At 39.3% G+C, this 23,162-nt stretch overlaps 1 protein-coding gene across 1 annotated transcript; it reads right to left on the bottom strand.

Moving 5' to 3' along the window:
- Positions 1-10,597: 10,597 nt before the first annotated feature.
- LOC110702297 (putative F-box protein At5g55150) lies at positions 10,598-12,142 on the bottom strand. Its single transcript, XM_021880000.1, has 3 exons — positions 11,432-12,142; positions 11,021-11,080; positions 10,598-10,702 (listed from the first exon to the last, which is right to left on the bottom strand). Exons 1-3 carry the CDS (start codon positions 12,140-12,142, stop codon positions 10,598-10,600), a joined length of 876 nt encoding a protein of 291 aa, XP_021735692.1.
- Positions 12,143-23,162: the final 11,020 nt, after the last annotated feature.

Raw genomic sequence — 23,162 nt, 5'->3', positions numbered from 1 at the left:
TGAGTCTACAACAGGGGGAAACCGAAAGCCTCCGAGACTATCTGACCCGTTTCAGTAACGAGTCATCCAGCGTCTCTCAGCTGGACCAGGGGCTAGCCGTTTTTGCAATGCAGAATGGCCTTCAGCCCGGAAAGTTCCTAGACTTCATGGTCATGCATACCCCGCAGACCTTGGAGGAAGCTCTGAATGCCTCGGAGAAGTTCATCCGAGCCGAAGAATGGAACAAAGCGAAAACCCAACCTCAATTTGGGGGAGGGAAACAAAGGCAAATACCCTTGTCTGAAGGCCAAGGCTATAAGGCAAAGGGAAAGTCAAAGGCCTCGGAGCAATCTTTGGCCAGCGACCCAAAGAAGGAAAGATCTGCCTCATACACAGGCAGATACGAGTCCTACACTCCGCTCTCTCTTCCACGCGCCAAAATTTACAGCGTGACGAAGGAGGAGCAGAGTTACCGAAAGCCAAGACCACTCCCAGAGTGGTATCAGCGAAAAAATAAAAATCAGTGGTGCGAGTTCCACGAGTCTTCGGGACACAACACTGAGGAGTGTATCCAACTGAAGGACCAGATAGAGGACATGGTCCGGAAGGGATACTTGAAAAAATACATCGCGGATCACCGCGAGAAAAAAGAATCCGAGAAGTCAGCAAAGGACTCTCGGCAAGACCTCGACTTCCCCCGGAAAAACAGTAAAAAGTCGGAGGGGAAATTCCCTCCGATCAATGTTATCTCGGGAGGAATATACTCTCGGAGGGAGCACAAGCGACACCTTAGAGCTTTGACTCACCAGGTGAACAACGCTGACATTCAATCTCCCCAGTCGCCGGTGCCGAACATGACGTTCACAGCCGCCGACTGCCGGGGGATTATGTTCCCTCACGAGGATCCGTTGGTGATCATCGCCACGGTGGCCAACCACGACGTCAGTAAGGTCCTTGTTGACGGTGGCAGTGGAGCAAACATTCTGTTCCGAAAGGCCTACAATCAAATCAAGCTGAAGCCCAAGCACCTTACGCCGGTACCCTACCCGGTATCCGGGTTCAATGGGGCTTCAACTTATCCAGATGGGAAGGTGACACTTCCTGTCACCATCGGTTGCGATGAGGCAGCCAGGAACGTCATGATTGAATTTTTGGTCATCGACGCTCCTTCAGTGTACAACGTGATTTTGGGGAGACCCATAATTCATGAGATCCAAGGGGTCGTCTCAACTTATCATCAACTGATGATTTACGTCTCAGACGCCGGCTTCCCCGAAAGGATACAGGGCAACCAAAAGGACGCCCGAAGGTGAAACTACCTCAAACCATCCAATAGTCGCCCAGATGACAAGGATGAGGAGGAGAAAGAAAAAGAAAGAGAGCCGAGCACAAAAAAGCCGAAAGGCCTAAGTGCTTCGGCCCAAGGATCTGTACCCAGAGGTAAAGGGCCCGAAAGGGAAAAGGCTAGCTCTTCAGCTGAGCCGCAAGACTCAGAGAGCCAGCCGAAGAACAAAAAGACTGGGACACCTGCTGACATTGGCAGCAGGCCAGATTATGAAGAGTTCAGTCCATCAGCAATGGACATGGACCAATAGACTGAAACAGTTGAGTTGACCGAAGGAGATGTTGAGAAATGTGTAACAATCGGGATGGACCTTGATCCGAACACCCGTTGTGAACTTATTCAGCTCCTTCGGGACAACAGAGATGTGTTTGCTTTCTCGGCAGCTGATATGCCCGGGATAAGTTCAGACCTCATCTCCCATAAGCTTAATGTTGACCCAACGTGTCGACCAGTTAAGCAAAAGAAGCGGAATTACTCCGCCAATAAGAACCGAGACATCGCAGCCGAGGTCAAAAAATTGCTGGAGGCAGGATTCATCGAACCTTGCCAATATATCCAGAATGGCTGGCAAATGTGGTGATGGTTCAGAAGCCCAATGGTACCTGGAGGATGTGCGTTGACTTCACGGACCTAAATAAGGCTTGTCCAAAGGATTTCTATCCCTTGCCGAGGATCGATCAGCTAGTCGATTCGACAAGTGGCCATGCCTTGCTTAGTTTCATGGACGCATTCTCGGGGTATCATCAGATCTTTATGCACCCCGACGATCGAGCAAAGACAACATTCGTCACGAACGCTGGGGTGTACAATTACAAAATGATGCCCTTCAGATTGAAAAATGCGGGGGCAACCTATCAAAGGCTGGTGGATCAAGTTTTCGCCGATCAAAAGGGCCGAAACATGGAAGTCTATGTTGACGATTCGATCGTCAAAAGCAAAAAACCAGAAGACCATGTAAAGGACCTGGCTGAGACTTTCGCTACCTTGAGAAAGCATCAAATGAAGCTGAATCCGAAGAAGTGTGTCTTCGGCGTGAAGTCAGGGAAATTCCTTGGGTTCATAGTCAGCAAAAGGGGGATTGATGCCAATCCCTTCAAAGTCAAAGCGGCGCTCGACCTTCCTGAGCCGAAAACGAAGCGGGATGTTCAGCGGCTCACCGGAAGAATGGCAGCCCTCTCGAGGTTCATTTCCAGAGCTTCGGATAAGGGGTTACCTTTCTTCAAAGCCCTGAAACTCCCAAAAACAAAAGAGCTCGTTTGGGAGGAAGAGCAAAAAGACGCCTTTAAACAGCTTCGGGAGCATCTGGCTCAACTCCCAACGCTGGCTAGCCCAGCTGAAGGAGAAACTTTGTACCTATATGTGGCCGTTAGCCCAGCCACCATCAGCGCAGTATTGCTGAAGGAAGAAAGTAAAAGTCAGCAACCGATCTACTTCGTCAGTCATACACTGACGAATGCCGAGACTCGCTATCCTCTACTCGAGAAAGTTGCTTTCGCGGTAGTAGTAGCTGCTCGGAAGCTGAGGCCCTATTTTGATTGCCATCAGATAGTGGTCTTAACTGATCAGCCGTTGGAAAAAGTTCTCGGCAAGGTTGAAAAATCTGGTAGGCTAGCCAAGTGGGCTTTTGAGCTCACCGAATTCAGCATCAACTACCATCCGAGGGCTGCCATTAAGGCTCAAGCTCTAGCGGATTTCTTGGCCGAATGCTCATACCAAAAAGCGCTAGACAGTGAAAAGAAAGTCTGGACCGTGTTTACGGATGGATCTTCCACCGAAAACGGTTCGGGGGCAGGAGTAGTGATAACTTCTCCCGAAGGCAAATCCTTTGAGTATGCACTAAAGTTTTCTTTTAAGGCCTCGAACAATGAAGCCGAGTATGAGGCAGCAATCGCCGGCCTAGAATTGTGCATCTCCCTGGAAGCCGATCATGTCTGCCTAAAAACAGACTCTCAGCTAGTTGCATATCAGATCAGTGGCAGCTACGAGGCCAAAGAGCCCTCCATGATAGCTTATCTTGCCAAGATCAAATCAGTCATTGCAGAGCTGAAAACTTTTGAGGTTCAGCTGATCCCAAGGGGTCAGAATACTCAAGCCGATGCACTCTCCAAACTTGCCAGTTCATCTCTTACCGAGCTGAACAGATCTGTATATGTAGAAGTGCGTCGAGAGAGAAGTGTCGACGAAGCACCTGAAGTGTGCTGCGCTGACCCAGAGCCTAGCTGGATGGACCCCATCCTAGCTTTCAAGCTTCGGGGAGAAACTCCCGAAGATAAAGCTTTGGCCTCCAAGATGAAGAGAACCAGCTCTAGGTTCATTGTCTTCAGGGGGGAACTTCTGAAAAAGTCCTTTTTAGCCCCATTGCTGAAATGCGTGGGACCAACAGATGCAGATTATATCCTACGGGAGATTCATCTCGGCATCTGTGGGAACCACATTGGGGGAAGAACCTTAGCCCACAAGGCATTGAGGGCTGGATATTACTGGCCCACCATGATCGCAGATGCTAAGGAGCTGGTTCGGAAATGCGAAAAATGTCAAAAATACGCTCTAGTTATCCATCAGCCAGCAAGGGATCTTCAGCCGATCCTTAATCCACTCCCGTTTGCCCAATGGGGACTGGATATAATGGGACCATTTCCAGAGGCTGTGTACCAGAAAAAATGGCTGATAGTTGGAGTTGACTACTTCAGTAAATGGATCGAGGCCGAAGCAGCCTCGAACATTACAGAGCAAATTGTCAGAAAATTTATCTGGCAGAATATCATCACTCGCTTTGGCATCCCGAGTGTATTTGTCTTCGATCATGGGAGACAATTTGATAACTTACCGCTGAAGCGGTATACAGATCAGTTCGGCATCAAACTAGCATATTCAGCGGTATGCCACCCGCAAAGTAACGGACAAGCCGAAGCTGCAAATAAACAGATCTTAAATGCCCTCAAGAAGAGGGTGGAAGATCAAAAGTCCAAGTGGCTGGAGGAGCTCCCTGGAACCCTTTGGTCCCTTCGGACATCTGAAAAAGAGGCAACGGGCCACTCACCTTTTGAACTGGTGTATGGTGCCGAAGCCGTCCTTCCAGTGGAAATTGGCTCTGAGAGCCTTCGAGTGCACCACTTCTCGGCTGAGAATGAGCGACTGATGAGGGAATCTCTCGATTTCCTAGACGAAGTAAGAGACTCAGCCCGAGACAGAATGGCCGCCTATAAGCAGAGAATCAGCAAATTTTATAACCGAAGGGTCCATGCAAGGCCTCTCAAAATTGGAGACCTTGTCCTTCGGAATGTTGCTGCAGTTCAGAAAGGCCGAATCCATGGGAAACTCTCAGCTGCATGGGAAGGACCTTATGAAATCTATGATGAGCTTCAGCCGGGGACATACCGACTTCGGCAGTTGGATGGAACTGAGTTGAAAAATCACTGGAACGCTTATGTACTGAAAAAATATCATGTGTAAACCCTTCGGGGCAGAACAATCTTTGTAAGTACATTTTGAACTAATGAAAGGCCTTGGAGCCGCCATTTATATAAATGTTTACAACCTTTTATCCTTTCAAAATTTTCTTTGTTCTATCTACTCTTTAAGGGTTTTTTATTCAGCCTCGTCTGAAACCTTCGCCTTCGGGTAACTGGGTTTCAGATTGCTGACAAAACTCGTCTTTTTAAAGAACACTGGTCTTTCAGCCGATATCAAACTTCAGTAAGACTTGTTCTCCAAAGACATGAGTCCATGGACAATTCTGGGATATTGCCTTAACTGAGCCTTGTATCCCAGAGAGCCATTATCCGAAACATTGCCTTAAGTTGGCCCTGTGTTTCGGGTATCCATTTTTCAAAGATAGACAGAAAATCAAGGATAACAGCAACAGTTGAAAATTTTTTAATCAGCCTCGTCTGAAACCTTCGCCTTCGGGTAACTGGGTTTCAGATTGCTGACAAAACTCGTCTTTTTAAAGAACATTGGTCTTTCAGCTGAAATCCAACTTCAGTAAGACTTGTTCTCCAAAGACATGAGTCCATGGACAATTCTGGGATATTGCCTTAACTGAGCCTTGTATCCCAGAAAGCCATTATCCGAAACATTGCCTTCAGTTGGCCCTGTGTTTCGGATATGCATCTTTTTAAAGAACACAGGTCTTTCAGCTGAAGTCCAAATTCAGTAAGATTTGTTCTCCAAAGTCATGAGTCCATGGACAATTCTGGGATATTGCCTTAACTGAGCCTTGTATCCCAGAAAGCTAATATCCGAAGCATTGCCCTCAGTTGGCCCTGTGTTTCGGATATCCAATTTTCACCAGAAGTCAATCTTCAATAAGACTTGTATTCCAGAAGCACTGCCTTCAGTTGGCCCTGTGTTTCGGATACCCATTTTAAAGAAGTGAAGAAATTGTTTATTCTGCTGAAGCCATACTTCAATTTCTGGGGGGGGCAAGAAGCACTATCAGTGCAAGTTTATGTTCGGCAGAATAAAAGAAACAGTAAAGCATTCAAAAACAAAGCAGCTGAAGAAAAGAGCATCAAATTAATAATTTATGCTCAGAAATTGAGCTACAAGTTCAATTAAACTGTATCGGCAGCCGCCCACAAGCGGAAAATAACAGCTGCCGAAATACGTACATAAGCAAAAAAATAAACTGTTGTACGACAAGGCAAGCTGAAGCAAAAAACAAGGCAAAAAATTCAGAAAGCGGCAAGTCTAAAGTTAAGCGCATGATGAATCGCAAGATTCTGAAGACGACTGCCCGAGTTCCTATGCTTCAGCCCGAGGATCAGACTGATCAGCATTGTTGAGCCCCATGGTGGCCTCAACCCCAGCAGCAGAAGAAGCAGGCTTTGCACTCTGCCGAGCCTCCCTTTCCCTCTGTTCAGCCTCCAACTCCATTCTCTCAGCTTCCTCTTCGGCTTCCTCAGCCTTAAGAATTTCAGCTTTGACTGGAGTTGCATACTTCATATGAGGGTCTTCGGGATTCTGGACCCATTCAGCACATTTGGACCAGTCCAGCTTCGGCTCAGCATGAAGGCAGACTCTTCGGCATACTCTGAACCCGTTTCTGAAACCCATTTCATATTCTTCCTGGGTATAGACACGGACTTTGAGTAAAGCCTCAGCATCAGCTAGCTTCTTCTGGGTCTCCTCCAAGTCTTCCTTGGATTTCTTCAGCTCATCGGCGAGCTTGAAGGAGGAACCTTTCAGCTCATTCAGCTCCTGCTGAACTTGGGAAGCCTTTGTCTGAGCCTGGGCCACTTCATCTTTTTTGGCCATCAGTTGATCCTCAGCCTCATGGAGTTTAGCTCTCTGAGCTTCAGCAGCAGCAGCAGCCTCTGAGAGTTGGACGTCCCTGGCCTGGAGCAGCTCTTCAGCAGCCATTCGGCTGGCTTCAAGAGCTTCTAGTCGTTGCTGCACTTCAGCTTGTGCAGCATCTCCTTCCTGAATACGGCTCTCAACGGCAGCCTTGAATTTGGAGACGTCCACTCCCATGTGCTCCTGGAGGAATTTTTCCCCTTCCATCAGTGGGGGAAAAACTTCTTTCTCCATAGCGTCGCAGAAGGTTTTGAGGGCTTCAGCAGCTTTTTTCTCGTACTCCTCACCCTTCTGCTGCTTCTCTTCAGCTGCTGCTTGCTTCAGCTTAGCAAGCTTTAATTCCTCTTCAGCTACCTTCTTGTCGTGCTCAGCAGCGTCTACCCTATCTTGTAGGGTATCTATCAGCTCTACAGTGAGAGTCTGATTGTGCACGAACTGAAAACAGGAAGACAAGTTAAAAAATAAAAAAAAAATAATAATAAAAATAGAGCTGAATTTTAGAGGAAATAAAGGCAAGGAAAATCACCTGCATCATTAGCAGTTGGTTAGACCTGGCTGGGTCAGGAACTGATCTGCTGGATTCGCCCATCCCAGCAGTGGCCTTCAGCGACCAGATTCTTGCCCTATCTACTTCGGACATGCCAGCAAAATCGCCGAAGTAGGGTGCAGCTCCTTCTCGGTTCCGACCCCATATGAGGTCCCAGATGTGATCTGGGATTGGAATTCGGGGGGCCGAGAAACCCATTTCTCCATATTGCAGAGTCTGAAAGGAGGGAAAGGATGACGATGGAGCTTGTTTAGCTTTGGATGGATCAGCATCATCCTTCTCAGAGGAGTCAATTACTATGACCTCCTCTTCTTCAGGGGTGAGGACGAAAGCCTCAACCTCTCTTGCGATGTCTGCCGTGAAACCCTCAGCACTGGGCATCACGGCATCCTTATTCTTGTGCTCAGCAGCACTCTCCTGAATTTCTTCTTGGACCCCTCCCTTTGATTCGGGAGTCTTTTGATCCACCTCCATCTCAGAAGGTGGCGGAGGGGTCTTTAGAGGTGATTGAGGTTGTGGCCGGGGAACCCTCGGCGATCCATTGCCTTCCTCGGGTTCCCTTATTTCAACGCCGATGGTCATCGGCCTCCGCTGAAAGTCATGCGGCCCGATGATGGCCATCCTTCGGCGCCTTTTCTGAAGGGGCTGCTCGTCCATATCTGAGTCTGAAGACTCTTCTTGTATTTGGTCTTCGGGACGAACAGGGGCTTTCCCTTCTCTGTGTCTGTTACTCTCTTCAGACTGTAACAGACAGGGGGGAGGAAGAATGTGAGTAAAAAAAAAAAAGAAGAAGAAAAAAGAAGAAAGACAAAGTTAAGTCTGAAAGCTCACCGAGGTCTTCAGCAAAGCCTCGTCTTCTTCAGCTGCCCTAGCTGCAGCTTCTTCTTCAGCAGCTCTGGAGGACCCTTCTCCTCCTTCGCAAGCTTGGAGAACCCGTGCAACCTCTTCGGCTGTACGGGCAGCTTCAGCTTCTTCGTCCAGCAGCTGAAACCAGGGGTCTCTCTTCTTCCACCAAGGCTTCTGCCTCTGATACAGAGCAACAACCTCAATTTGGAAGTGGGAAGAGTCTAGATGAACTTCCCTATGCCTCGGTTCAGTGATAGACGGGGCCCGTTCAGTTACAACTCGTTCTCGGTTGACACCAAGACGAGCGTAGTTAATGCCAACGTTGGTCTCGTCCCGCTCTGAAAAAGAAAAGGGGAAAGATCAGTTCAGATAGGTTGGCACAGCATAAAAAAGTGAAGCGAGAGAAAGATAATTAAAAAGCCTCGGCCCCAGCCGAAGAAGCTTACCATCCTTAAACTTTCGGCTGAGGCCAACAGCTGCTAGCATGTTCTCTTGGAAAACATAATGCGTATCGGGGAGCCAAGTCTCCGGGATATGCTGCATTCGGCCGCTGCCCCCCCGGTTCGGCAGCTTGCCGAAGATATGTTGTTGATCAAGGTTCGGATCCGGCCCGTTATCTGCGGGGGGACCTAGACTTCCCATGTCGGGATCAGGCTCAGCAAGGTACCGGGGAGCGCTGAAGACACAAGGGTGGCCCGGATCTGTGGGTGCCCTAACCCAAATCCATTGACCTCTCCAGTCCTTGTATGAAGAGTCGTTCAGCCACATGGTTAGGTATTGGGGCCGAGACTCAATCCGGTACCACCCAGAACCATGGCTTCCGTGCCCACTTTGAATATTTGGCACTAGCCGATGAAGCTTTTTGAAGCAGTGCAGGTTCGGCACATACTTGAAGAACTTGCAGACCCATAATTATGTCATCACCCTTCAGATGCTGGTGGGAGTTAACTGACATAGGGAGATATTGTAATGGATCAGCAAGTCTCGGACGAATACGTCCAAAGGGAACCTCAGCCCGTACTGAAGCTGTCTTGTATACACCCCCACATACCCCGGGGGTGGACGATGGATTCTATCGGATGCCGCGGGCATTCGGCACCAATACCCATCGGCTTCAAAAATGCCGTAATGCAACTCAATTTGCTCGGCAAACCGATATTGTTCGGCATTCTCCACCCACCATGAGTAGGGGCGGTTCTTTATCATGGCCGAAGCTACTTCGGCATTCTCCCACTCTGAAAACCCGGGGAGGATATCCCAAAGGACAGCGGGAACTTCATCGTCCCGTCCAGAAGCGCTCGGCCCCTCCGTTCTCTGAGGAGGAGCCGAGGAAATTGGAGTCGCCCTAATCCCTTCAGCAGGGTCAGACTCTGGCCTTTGTCCATTCCAGGTCCCAATCCTGTTCCTAGGATCGGGAATTGGCCTTGCTCTTCTTGGAGCACGGGCTCTACCTCTAACTCCTCTTGCCATTGATTATTTCGTAGAAAAAAGTCGAAAAAAAAAGGGAAGGAGTTCGAATTCGAAGAAAAATAAACTGAAATCAAAGGAATTTACCTTAATCTGAAGCGAAAGTTGCCGATTTACGAGTTCGTAGTGGCAAGTCCCAGTTTCTAAGCTTAATGCTCGGGGAATTTGCGAAGTTTTGATGCGGGTTCTTGGTTTCTCTCGAGAATTCTGGGTTTGTGTTGGTGAATAAGTGAGGAGAGATGACGCGCCTCTGTTTATATCTCCAGGAATGGGATACGAGGAGTCCGCGTTTCAATTTCTCTTAAATACCCCACTTAAGTAACCGTTAAACACACGATCTTGTGATTAAACTACCCATTATCCGTCCAACTTCCACAATCATCCGCCTTAACCGTTGTTATCTCATTAATTACGGTTTAAATTCAAATTTTTGGATTAATTAAATCATTTACTTCCCTCCTTTTCTGAATTAAATCAAACCCGACCCGTCATCCTTCCAAATCGGGTCTGGGGGGCAAGTTGTTTGGGTCCAATTTAGTCCAATTGGGCCTAGGCATTAAATGATCCAATTAAAAGCCCAAGGTCAAGGTTCAACTCTCCAATTGTGCTAAAGTCAAAGGTCAGCCCTCAAAGCAAGCCAATTGGGCTAAGGCCCAACCTCTCCATGTATGAAGAGGTATAAAAGCCATCAATATTCATACATTCAGGTTCATTCATTCATAGATTCATATATTCTCATATATTCAAGCAAAGCCTCAAGCAACTAACTCTCTTGCATAGTGTTCTCTTTCTACACATTGTACTGACTTTAGCATCGGAGGGGCCTTCCTCGGCAACACCCCCGAGGCTAGTTTACGTGTGTTTACTGTGCAGGAAACCTTCGGCCCAACATAACTTGGACCGAATCCAGTCTTCTCCGTTTCAGCGGACCTTCGGCAAGATCCCATTGTTTTCACCCGAAACAACAGTTAAGATTGCGATGAAGGATCTTGAGATCATGTATGTGACAATGGTCTAACCCCTTAAAAATCTGTGTACACCAACTCTTGATCGCATTTATATCAGTAACATCACATTTCCTGACATACTACCTTCCCCCTTTTCCCTCTCATTTCTTATTTCTCACTCGATATTTCACTCCCAGATTCAATTTTTCGCTGAAAGAAATCGAAAACTTTACAATTCTGCAAATCACCGGAGAGAGAATCATTTAGGTAATCCTGCGAACCCAACAAGGGATAAAGATGAAGATTTAAGCTTGGTTCAACTAAATCAGTCTATACTTTCCCTAAAAAAAAATAAAATAAAGAACTAAATCAGTCTATGACTCTAAGCTACAAAAAAAAAAGTCCTGCATGTATAACTGACAGTTAGGTTTCAATCGTATGTATGACTTTCACTTCCTCTACAGATTCAAAATTCTATTGATCTATAAATTTTTTTGCTTTGCATCCCAAATTTGGGATCTAATTCAACAGACAAAATTCTCTTAAAGCTAACTCAAAAGCTACCAGAATAAGCTACACTAGCCAATTTACCTCTACACTTGTATAAAGTCCTGCCAAACGCAACACACAAACATTTCGATCATCAGGAAACTGGAAGCATATATATAAAACAACTCATTACGAAAAAGATTTGTCATCCTATCAGTCAGAAGAAATCAAGTCATAACCAAAAGAAAATTATGACTTTAGGCTTCTTTGAGTTGATTGATGTTTAAAAGAAAATTATATACTTCATACACTACAAATCTTCAATGAAATGATATCTTAATTATAAAAGTAATTCAATTTAACAACAAAAAAAACTTAGTCCCAAAATGATTTGGAGTTGGCTAACATAATTCGTCATAAGGAACAATCAAGTAAGTGGGCGCAATAAACTTATAGTAATATACTGGGAGTAACCTTAACAAGTTGCAATTTTTAAAAATGAGGGCGCTCTACCAACATAGGTGGAGTAATATCACAGAATTGGGAAGGACCTTCATATAATCGTTCAATGGTTTTCCTTTCTTTCATGCTGTAAATGCCCATATCACTTCCTCCTTTGTATACATCCCCAGTAAGAAATGCTTCTCTATAGACGTCGGTAAAATATATGCAATTAGCTTTACAACCATGCTTATACGATGATGCATGCACGGAGAAAGTAGAGTTTGAGCCCAAGAAGATAGCATGTTCACCCACACCCTGGACTTGTTTGAATTTTCCATCATCCACATTCAACTCGAATATCTCAAATGATTCAGTCCAATACTTGTCTTCATTCACATGTCCATAACCATACATGAACACTATCCTAAATATTACCAACAAAGTGTTTTCTACCTCTACCAAATATGGAAAGACTTCAGCACCAAGTTCAGGAAGTTTAGGAACATCGAGGTTGGCAACAATTCTTGAACGTCGTTTCATTACCTCACATCCAAATGCCATTACCTGTCCACATATATCTACGGCATAGAATTCTCCCTTAAAGTAGTAGACATCGGACACTTGATGAACCTTAAATTGCACATCAGGTATACTCCACTCGTGCTGCCCAGGTCTCCAAAAGGCCAACCTTTGGGTTTTGTCGAACAACATTGCAACAACAAAATCATCACTACAAGACGGCCAAGACAAATAAAGATGTAACCTCATCCAATAATTCATCTTCATAAAAATCCAATAGCTTTGGAAGAATACTCGGTGGCTTGATCACTTTACTGGAGGAAGGATCAAAAAGGGTGATGTTATGATTACTGAGACTAGTAGAAATAAGCCACCCATTCGAAGCAAAAAACATCCATCGGTCATCATGAGGCTCAGACAGATTGATATTACGGAACGTGTGGAGAGACTGTAAAGTCTGCGGTGTGAATTATTGGGAGGGTCCGCTAACATCAACCAAGGAAGTTGGGTATTTTTACATGGACAGAAGTTGTTGACATCCTTTATTGAATTTCTCCAACTTGAACAGACCAACCCAAAAGCATCAAAATCTTCTAAACTATCAAGATGCTCCATTGCGATTTTCCTAATAATTTCACTCCAATTTGCCATGTTTTCCATTGCCTTCAAAAGGGAAAATAATACAATTATTTACAATCAATTAAAAAAATTAATTGCTTAAAAAATCAGGGGCGATTTGTTGGTAGTCCTTATTAGTTGCAACAAAAGGTATTATTAGAGAGATAACGAATTCTTTTGTTGCAAGGATTCATAAGTAGTTAAAAAAAAAAGATAGCAAAGATTTTGGAGGTAGTCCTTCACATATCGGAAAGATTGTATTATCATAAAACATAAATTCAAAAAACTAAGTCATATTGAATCACATATACATATTCAATAAACAGATTCATCGTAAATCACAATTCAAATTCATAAATCAGATTGATTTCAACTTAACAAATAAAAATTCAATCAGCAAACAGAATTCAAATCGAAGACAAATTCAAATAACAGTTTGATTTCAAAATACAAATACAAATTTAATTAAGAAACAGAATTCAAATTAAATAAAATTTCAATTAACAAATAGATTTCAAGTGAGTTATTCGTTCTTAATTTTGCTATATTTGAGTAATTTTATTTTTAGCTTCTAATCAGTGAACTTTGTAGTTAAATTGATTTATTCATATTGTTGTATTTTAGCTTGTTATTGTTAGGTTTTTCAATATATGTGTAATATTGTATTTTATACGGAGTACGTTTTTTAGAAAATCAAACTGATTTTTCGATTTGAATTTCTTAAGTTTCGATTTCAATTTTAGTTTCAAATTAAATGAGGTAGAGTTGTAGCGTAGAACATCTGATCTATCTGAGTGGTAGAGGGTGATGATGGCAATTGAAATAGGCAGCAAGTCTCAAATTTGAGTACATCTCATAACAAGACATATTCATATTAAGCAAGTCTCAAATCTGATTAAAATAGGCATTTGATCAATTATGATTTTCTTAAGCATGTGAACAACTATAAATTCATATCATCAGTGGCCTAGTGCTAGAGTTGATGGTCCAAAACATAACAAAATGATAAAGAAACTCAGGTCAAAAGTTCACGAAACCAAAAATACTAAACTAGCTCATACTCCAAAAATTTTAATTACATCTGCATCCAAACAATTCCATTAAAATCAATCAGCAACATCTATCAAGCACCTCTAAAGATGATCAAACTAATTAAGGACGGAATACTGGATAGGAATAGTAGAACAAGGATTGGACGTACACAGCCCATGAAAGAGGCTATTCCAATTCAATTACTATGGTATACTCATAAATTTGGCTGAAAAAGGCGCATTCCTCAACCCGGCCACTAGAGCTCGTCAATCCCAAAATCACTCATATTCAATTACTCCAACATTTGACAACCTTACAAGTCCTCTACCTCTACATTACTGAATTGAGAGGAAACCCAACACATCTCTTTAAAGGGGTTTCATTCAACTCAAATAATCATAATCTTCTATTACATATTACTAAAACCAAATCTAAAAGGACACTTGGCGCTATATTATCAAAAAATTTCCCACCAATGAAGTTTGAATCTAATTTTTGACTTTTATTTTATACAAAATTAGGTTAAGTCCCGTGTCATGTACGTTCATAATTAAACTTTACAGCAATAATTATAAAGAATGGTGTTAATTCAACAATAATTTAACCAAAAAAAATATTTGTAACAAAATAATAGTCTCTAATTAAAGATATTGATGGTTAAAGTTGTGTCTCGACAAATGTGCAAATCAAACTATAACTTATAAGAAACGGAGGAGTATAATATAATAAAATAATTTTGTTAAGTTGTTCTATAAACATTATGTATAATTTTAAGATTTATACAAAGTATGTTACCAAAATAATTTTTATCTATTTTTAATTAAAATAAATTTTAAGTTGGACGAAAAAAAAATTGATAATATTATAATAATCTTGGATAATGATATATTTCAATACCTTAATTTTAATCTATATTAGAATATTTGTAACTATATTCCTAGTATATAAAATATATGATAAAAAAGTAATAAAAAAATTAATTGAGTTTAATTAGAGTAAATGTGTTGTCACAATAAAAATAAGTATTAGTGTGGGTTATAAAATAAAAGTCATTCAAATTTGGAAAAGAAAAAAACAAAAAAAGAAAGAAAAAAAGGCGGGAAAATTTTTAATGACATCGTGACAAGTGTCACTTTAGGTTCGCTTTTAGTATAGGTTAATTGATTGATTTAGAGTAAACTTGCTAAAATATCAACTTGCACATTATATATAACTATAACATATTTTAATTTTTTCTTTCACATGTTTTAATATATTTCATGTTTATTAATAGTTAGTGTCTAGTGATTGATTTAATATTTTTGTATACTACATAATTATATTGTTTTTATAATTATTTAATATTCGTGCATTACACGGGAGTCTAACCTAGTAATTATAATATGATTAAGGAAACAAACCTTAAATCATATTCAAATTCATCACAAATGATCATATTCATGCAGCAAGTCTCAAATCTGAGCATAATTATCACATATATTGATCTTCTATAAATCTTAACTGCTAAACTCTAATTTACTATAAACCCTAATCATAAATCATAAAGCCTAATTGAATGTAAATCCTAATCATAAACTCTAATTTACAGGAAGTCCTAATCATATATAAACCCTAATTTGAACAAAAAAATAGGAAGTAAAAATCTCACAATGATTTTGCGGTACGTTTTGATTCGGATTTTCAGAATGGGCTTCAATCTTGTGTTGATGCAGGAGATCTCCGAATCGAAACTTGACCCCTAAGTTTGCTCAATCCCACTTTAAAATTTACAACAATAACCTCTAACCTTGCCCAAACCTACACTAAAATTTATAACAATAACCCTTAACCTTGCCCAAGTCACTTTAAAATTTACATGAAAACAAAAATTAACAAATTACATGAAACAGGATATAAAAAATAATGTAAAAATCACTTTAAAAAGACAATATTATGGGCATATGTTTTAATACAAAGAGAGAAACAAAGAATAAAAGCTAAATAATATAATAGTTTAAGCTGTATTTAGAATTTTAAGTGTTAGAAAAGATCGATTAGTATTGTAAAAAATGTATCATCCTTATATTGCAATAATTGTATGTATAACAAATCGGAATTTGGCTTTGTAGAGATTGCACACATGTTTCAACTTCGTGTGCATTAAATCATTGTGTTTTCCTATTTATTTTCTTTTATTTATAATATTTATTAAAATGGAACATGAAATATCATACGAAGTAGGGTTAAATGTTGTATTAAAGTAAAAATAAAATGAAAACAGTTATGGCTACAAGTATGGTCAAAACTTCGAAAAAACTAATTAGGCTTAAGCTATATTGAACAACATTCATAAATGAGCCAAGAAAGTCACCGCCACCAACTTTTGCTTTATAGGTTGTTCACCTATTTTGGAGGTATACAAATTACCTACCTTTGCACTCTAAGAAGATTTTTCATGATTGCTGCGATTGAATTCTTAATGTGTTTTAATAATGTGTTGGATGCCACTTAGTTGTTATCATCAATTATGTTTATAAACTTGCTTTATCACTATCTTTAAGGGTATTTTTCAAAGCATAAGGTCTATCGGATCTGAAATTAAAATTCTTAGCAATTTTATATTTGAACTGAAATTAAAATTATGTCCTCCCAGCTCTTGTTTTGTGAATATAGGAGTACCGATATCTAAGTAGTAACATAGTGTGTTACTTTATAACATAGAATTTCATAGAATGAGTGTATTTTCTTTTACTTTATAATTATCTAAAAAGTAGAATTTCATAGAATGGTTTCATAACATAATGTGGTTTCATTAACATGGGGTGAATTGGATAAGTTAAGCTGGATATGATAACATAGGGTGGTTTCATGAACAGAGGGTAATGTGATAACTTAGTGCGGTTTCATTGACATAGGGTGAATTAGATAGGATAGGGTGGTTTGGATAGGGTGTATATCATTACATAGGGTGGATATGATAACATAGGGTGGTTTCATGGATAGAAGGTAGTTTGATTTCATAGTGTGGGTTCTTTAATATAGGGCGAATTAGATAACAAGGTTGGATTTGATAACTTAGGATGTTTAACATAACATAGTGTGCATGGTTTCATTAACATATGATGAATTGGATAAGTTAAGCTGGATATGATAACATAGGGTAGTTTCATGAACAGAGGATAGTTTGATAGCAAGTGTGGTTTCATTGACATGGGATGAATTAGATTAGATAGGGTGGTTTGGATAGGGTTTATATCATTATATAGGGTGGATATTATAACATAGGGTGGTTTCATGAACTGAGGGTAGTTTGATAAGATAGTGTGGTTTCTTTAATATAGGGCGAATTGGATAACATAGGTTGGATTTGATAACTTAGGATGGTTAACATGACATAGTGTGGTTTCATTAACATAGGGTTAATTGGATTTGATAGAGTGGTTTCGATAACATAGGATGGTTTGATTTCATAAACATCTAATAACTCAACTACTACAAAGTCTACAAAAGCTAATAGGGCCTTAGTTTTATACATCTTGAAATCTACATTCCGAACTATAAATTTAATTGTTCTAAGCTCCTAACATGTTTTATATTTGGTTAAGGCTCAACATAGAGAAAATTGCATAAGTTCAATGATCCATCTGTTTATGCTGATTTGAGTGATCTCTGTCCTCCCTACCCTTATAATGTGAATGTATTTGAATGGTTAATTAAGGAGGTGATGATAAGGGTTGAGTGTGTGTGATTTTGGTGTTCACAAATTGAAAGCTTGTAGGTATCTACATGAGTTATATATCTGAAGTGAAACAACCCTTGGTAGTTTTTGTGTGCAACTGTTTTATTTTTTTGTCCTCACACTATTGATGTGCTGCAGGCAATTCAGTTGAAAATTTCGAAATTTTGAGGCCCGAATTAAGAAATAGCAAAGACGGACTTCTTCCTATTCTGAAATACCAAAATGCTCTAACTTAGTGGCGGATCCAGGATTTCAAATCAGGGGTAGCACTGGATCCAAAATAAAAGAACAGTTAGTCGAACAAACTAAGTTAGGTTTTTATATAATGCGTTTTTGACTTTTTTACTACTCACATGCATCACTTTGACTAATATTGGTGTTTTACTAGTACGATTAAATATATAAATACGGATATTTAGCTTGTATAATTGTCTCAACGTATAGTTTGATTTTCATCTATCAACGTTTACATTATTGACATTATTAGCTTAGTCAAAATTTATGTTGGCATATGTGTCAATCATATTGAGTAGGCCGGAGATTATTAATCATTAAATTTTAAATAATTATTATTATTATGGAATTTTATTTCTTAAAAATAATTTATATTCTATACATCAAAATAATGCAATCAAATTTTGTGTTGTATATAAGAAAAAAAGATTATCACATAGGAATTTTTATATAGTACATTTTAATGTTGAATAAATTTTGTTTACTTATATAAAACTAAATAATTGTCATAGTTGAGCATTAGAAAACATATTACTTCATAATGGAAGATTTTCTATTTCAAAAAAATTAAATAAAATATTGGGAAGCTTTTCAATTAAAATAGAAAGTATTTCAAATAATAATGTTTGTTAATAGAGGGAGTACTTCAAAATTAAAGCTAGTTTAAGTGTGTAAAATTGTAAATGAATGAAACTAAAGAGCTAGAAAAGCTTACATTAGGCATTCTTAAAGTTCAAGCCCAAAAAAATAGAATAGAGAAAAAAAATTGTTTAGATGAGGAATCGAACCTTGACCCCTGAAATAGTTGGCTACTTCTTCACACATTACGAACCAACAAAGCAACGTTGACTATATTGATCAAGTAGCCAAAAAATAATTTTAATACTGTAGTTTTGAGGAGTTTTTTTTTTCTTTTTCTTTTTCCCTTGTTCCTCTGTAGATCCGCCAGTGCTCTAACTAGTATAATTGATAAACTATTCATTAATAAGTAGTGTGTCCAAATTTGTTGCATATGCAATATTAAACACACAAAACATCCTAACTATTATTAGTGTTAAATCATAGAGATGCCCTCCTTCAAATGTCAGTTCTACATGCAATTCAGCATGTAGAACTTGGGTGCTTTATAGGTCCCGACCCTCGCTCAAAAGATCATTGATTTCTTAGTAACCGATTTGAAGGCGGATAATATGTAGATGGTCAATCTGGAATCTCCTTGAAAAATTGTGTGGTACTGAAGTTGTTAATGTTTCTCTTCATCACGCTGTCAATCTTGATGAAAACGATGATTCTTCTAGTTCTGTTGTTACTACACCTGTTACTGCTGGTGAAAATAAAAGTTATGAGAAAGCGGAGAAGGTAACAATGGAGGCAGATGCTGTAAAAGCTGAAGAGAAGAACGATGGGGTAAAAAAGCATGGTTCTAAGAAAGAGGAGAAGGCAACAATGGAGGCAGAAGCTGAAAAAGCTGAAGACAAGAAAGATAAGGTAAAGGGGGTAATAAAGCAGAAACCAGCAGAGGAGGCATCAATGGGGGCAGAAGCTAAAAGAAGAACGAACCAGTGTACTAAACATCGAATGAAGTGAAAGTGTGAAAAGTCTAGTGTTGCGATTAGTTTTTATTAAAAAATCATTTCTTTCTGTTTTCGAAAACCCACTCTATTTTATGAAAATGTCCATTCCAGTTTAGTTTGGTCCATGATAAGGGTCCAATAATGGTGTAGTTGGATGGGGTTTGAAAAGACCTTTTCAACGATATATTATAAGCCCAATTCCGATGAATAATGGGGAAGTTATGGCCAAAATACTAAACTGGGCCCAAACCGGATTTTACCTACGACCCAATGATTATGAGGAGGGTCCAAAGGTTTTATCCTATTCCTAAACTAATTAGGATTGATTAGAATCTTCTATAAATTTCTAAAAGATCTTAATTATCCTTTTTTGAAAAGATAAGATTAAGGAATTTGATTTAAATATAAACTTTCCTTTTTTAAAGTCCTAATTCTATTCGAATTTAAGCATGTTCAAAGACAGTCAGATATTATTTTTGTGCCTCATATTTTTATCCAAATTTTATATGGTTGGATAGATTTTGAAATTAACTTTCCAATGATATATTATAATAATAATTCCGAGCTATAACGAAAAAGATATGAAAGGAATACGAAACTCTATCCAAAACTGACACCGTCCTACTATTTCGGCTATATCTTTTTATCTACAAAATATTTTAATCTGATTCTAATTGGGTTGGGAAGTGTACTTCAAGATCTTTTCAACGACATATTATATGCCTAATTTGGATTTCTGGATCAAAAGATATGATAAAAACAAAATTTGTAAAAACTGCTGTCTACGAGTTTTATTTCGATTCGAATTCGGATTCTTTTCTTAATTCTTTGACCCTCTTTTTTCCTATAAATAGAGGTCATATCTCCCCTTTTTTCAATCAACCAACTCTCATCAACAATCGACCAACTCTCATCAACAATCACCCAATTCTCTCTATTCAACTCTCTTCAAGCAATATAGCTTAATTCTCTCTCTCTTTCTTAACTAGCTATTTATCAAACACAATTCCGCATACACAAGATCTTGAAACATCTATCCAAATTCGAAGTTGTCTTCACCCTAGACGTGCAAGGTTGATAATTTCTGAGGGTTTGGTCCCAAATCCAGTCTAAACTTTTTAACTCTTTCTTTCAATTATTTAATTTAATTCTTTAATCTTTATTATTTTCATTGAAGTTTACTAACTTGTGTATTTTGTTATTAGAAAGAGGTACAAGGCTTCAAAGTAAGTAGATTAGCTTACTCCGCGAATATAGAAAACATGTTTAGATTTGATTAATTCCTAGTATCATGTTAGGATGTTATTTATGCTTTCTAGAATCATGTTTAGGGTGCCTTTTATTATTTCTAATATCATGTTATCATGTTAGTACCATGTTAGGTTTAAAGCTTTGATCTTTATTGCTTAGTGACATGCTAGGATTTGTTATTAATCTTGTTAGTATCATGCCTAGGATCTTGCTATTGTTATTAAGCTCTATTATGCCTTATTATAATTATGCTATGATTATCATGATTATTATTATGTTGCTTGATATTATATTATTATTTATTGCTTGATCACGCCTTTTATGCATGTTTAAAGGGAATTTGTATTTGAAATTACGCTTAATAAGATAATTAATAATTTGGTTTAGGCTAATGTGATTTTAATTCAAGTGATCGCCAATAATAGATTTATTTGTGCATTAATATTCAACCAACATAGATAAACAGGTTTATGGTTAATCTAATGTTTGCATGTTAGTCAGAAAGCGCACATGAATACGAGCAGAACAAAGTAGAGGCCTATTTTATAGGGCGGTTCCTTTCTTTTATAGATTGGATTCGTACCCTCATCCCCGAACCCTATTTGGTTCCTGACCTTATGGAGTTGACGATTTCCTGGATCGTTTTGGGTTTACAAGTTCCTAAAACTTGTTGGCAACTCTTTTGCTCTCTTTTCATTCCCTTTGGAAAGCCACCATACTTTAATGTATGATCACAGTGGGGTTCGAGCTTGGGATCATAGTGCTTGAAATATTCCCTACAGTTTTTTGGTGACTCCACTGGGGAGGATTTCTATTTAATTCCTGAAATTTATTTTGGCAATGATTTAGAATGAGCGGATGAGACTCGAAAAATTCTAAGTATTTCATGTGCGTAATTTTGATTAACATTATTGTCATATGCATAAAAAAGGTCCTCATTGGATAGACCATCCGAAATGAGTAAAAAACATAGGATTTTACACGTAGGAAATTTGAGAAATATCTTTCACAACTAGAATCGAAATAATACTGCGAAATCTGGAAAATTCTAAGAACACAGATACCTGCTGAGGCATGTAGGAACTAGCGTCTAGAAAACAGAGACCATCGCCTGTAAAGAGCTTATGTCGCTTGGCGACAAAGGTTCTTTTGCGGCGAAAGTTCCTATAGTTTGGCGCCAAGTTCTTCCAATACCGAGAAAGAACTCTGCCTTCTTGTTTTGACCATTTCTAGTACTGTTGGCTCGATTCTACTTCCTGATTGAGTTTTTCTCACTTTTCTGAAACCCATATGGGTTCTACATATGGCCATAACCCTCTGGGGGTTCACGCTTCATCTACCCAATCGAACGCTCCTGGCAACGACGGGTACATGCAAGTTAGTTAATCCACCAAACCATGGAAGCAAGTTTTTTAACTTGCGGGGTCCCATCCATACGCGCCAACCCTTCAAGGTTAGGCTTCAGCGCGATGCATCCGGACTCATAACCATGGACCCTCTTTTACTAACCCATATCCTTGAACTTTAGAGAACTAGAGTCATGGTTAGGTTGCAAACTCATTGCATCATATTGTGACTACTTGACTACTTGTGCATCTTTTACTTGTGCATAGCTAATATATGTAACTAAACTAACCGTTTTGTTTGACTTGTGTTTGTAAATAAATTTTAATAAACTAACCAATGACTAAAAGACTTTGTTTAATTAATTAATTAATTAATTTAAACTAATAAATAAGCCTAAAATCAAGTCATAATTCCTTTTAGTCAACCCGGATTTTTATTCCGTATACTGCACATGCGTCAACTTGTTTTGGTCATAGCCGGAGTTCTAGGAAGAACCACGAGTCGTATAGCCTATGGATCTGTAGCCCCGAGTTTTATCTTTAATTTGGCGTTGTTTTCATCCCAATCAGTGTCACAGATCAAAAGTTATGACTAACATACCATAGCCTGTCCAGTTTTATGCACATACGTGAAGTCTTAACTTAGTCTTTGCTTGAGTCTAGTCACATAGTCTAGCCACGTGGTCATGAAACAACTCTTAACATGTCACCTAAATCCACTAGTCTTAGCCCACACTTTGTATGTGTCATCATGACCATGTCTTAGGTTCATGCATGAGTCGTCTTTCCGTCATTTGAGTTGGGGGTCCATTCTATTCCTAATTCTTCCATATTTCTTCATCTACATGTCTTAGGTCCATATTTTTTCTTTTTTCCTTTTAATAAAATGAGCATTTTAATTTCTTGCATATGATCATTGCATTGCAAAAAAATAAAAAATAAAAAATAAATTAAGGTCGAACTAAGCACAAGGTATACCCATGATTAGAGGCACCCCTTGTAGCCATATCATACCATCTTCACCCTTTAAACATATAATCCCTTTCTTGATGAACCACTTTGAGCCTCGTCTAATGATAAACCTTTCTTTCTTCAACACACATCTACCTAACCTTGGGATGGGATGGTGTGTAACTTATGCAAGTTCCAAATATGAAAGCTTGAGTAATCTCAAAAGAATAAAATAAAAATAAGAAAATTTATAAAAGTGTACAAAAGGGCAAGTGTTCCAATGTCTTTGATATGAAAATATCTTTGATAAGAACACGTCTCAGATTGCGTCTCTTATCGAGTGCTCGGTACCGCGCCTGAGAAACATAAATGCCAAGTGAGTGATAGACCGCATGATCGAGATTGCCCACACTTACAAAAAAGATTCAAAAAAAAAAAAATCAAAAGCAAAAAAAACAGAGAGCAAAAAAAAAAAAAGAAAGAGAGCTCAAAAATGAGAAAAACTCGAGCATGAAAATACAAAAGCAATGTTGCACACCTTGGGGGCTTATCTAGGG

The sequence above is a fragment of the Chenopodium quinoa genome, unplaced genomic scaffold (assembly GCF_001683475.1).
Source record: "Chenopodium quinoa cultivar QQ74 unplaced genomic scaffold, ASM168347v1, whole genome shotgun sequence".
Taxonomy (NCBI): domain Eukaryota; kingdom Viridiplantae; phylum Streptophyta; class Magnoliopsida; order Caryophyllales; family Amaranthaceae; genus Chenopodium; species Chenopodium quinoa.
The sequence above is the reverse complement of the archived record's forward strand: the minus strand, read 5'-3'. Positions and strand labels throughout refer to the sequence as shown.

Excerpts from the sequence above, each read along its gene's own strand:
- LOC110702297 (XM_021880000.1), bottom strand. The coding sequence starts at position 12,142 with ATGAATTATTGGATGAGGTTACATCTTTATTTGTCTTGGCCGTCTTGT. Across the intron at positions 11,081-11,431 it reads ATATTACTCCACCTATGTTG|TTTCCTGATGATCGAAATGT; the intron begins GTAGAGCGCCCT and ends ATATGCTTCCAG. Across the intron at positions 10,703-11,020 it reads GACTTTATACAAGTGTAGAG|GATTACCTAAATGATTCTCT; the intron begins GTAAATTGGCTA and ends TTGGGTTCGCAG.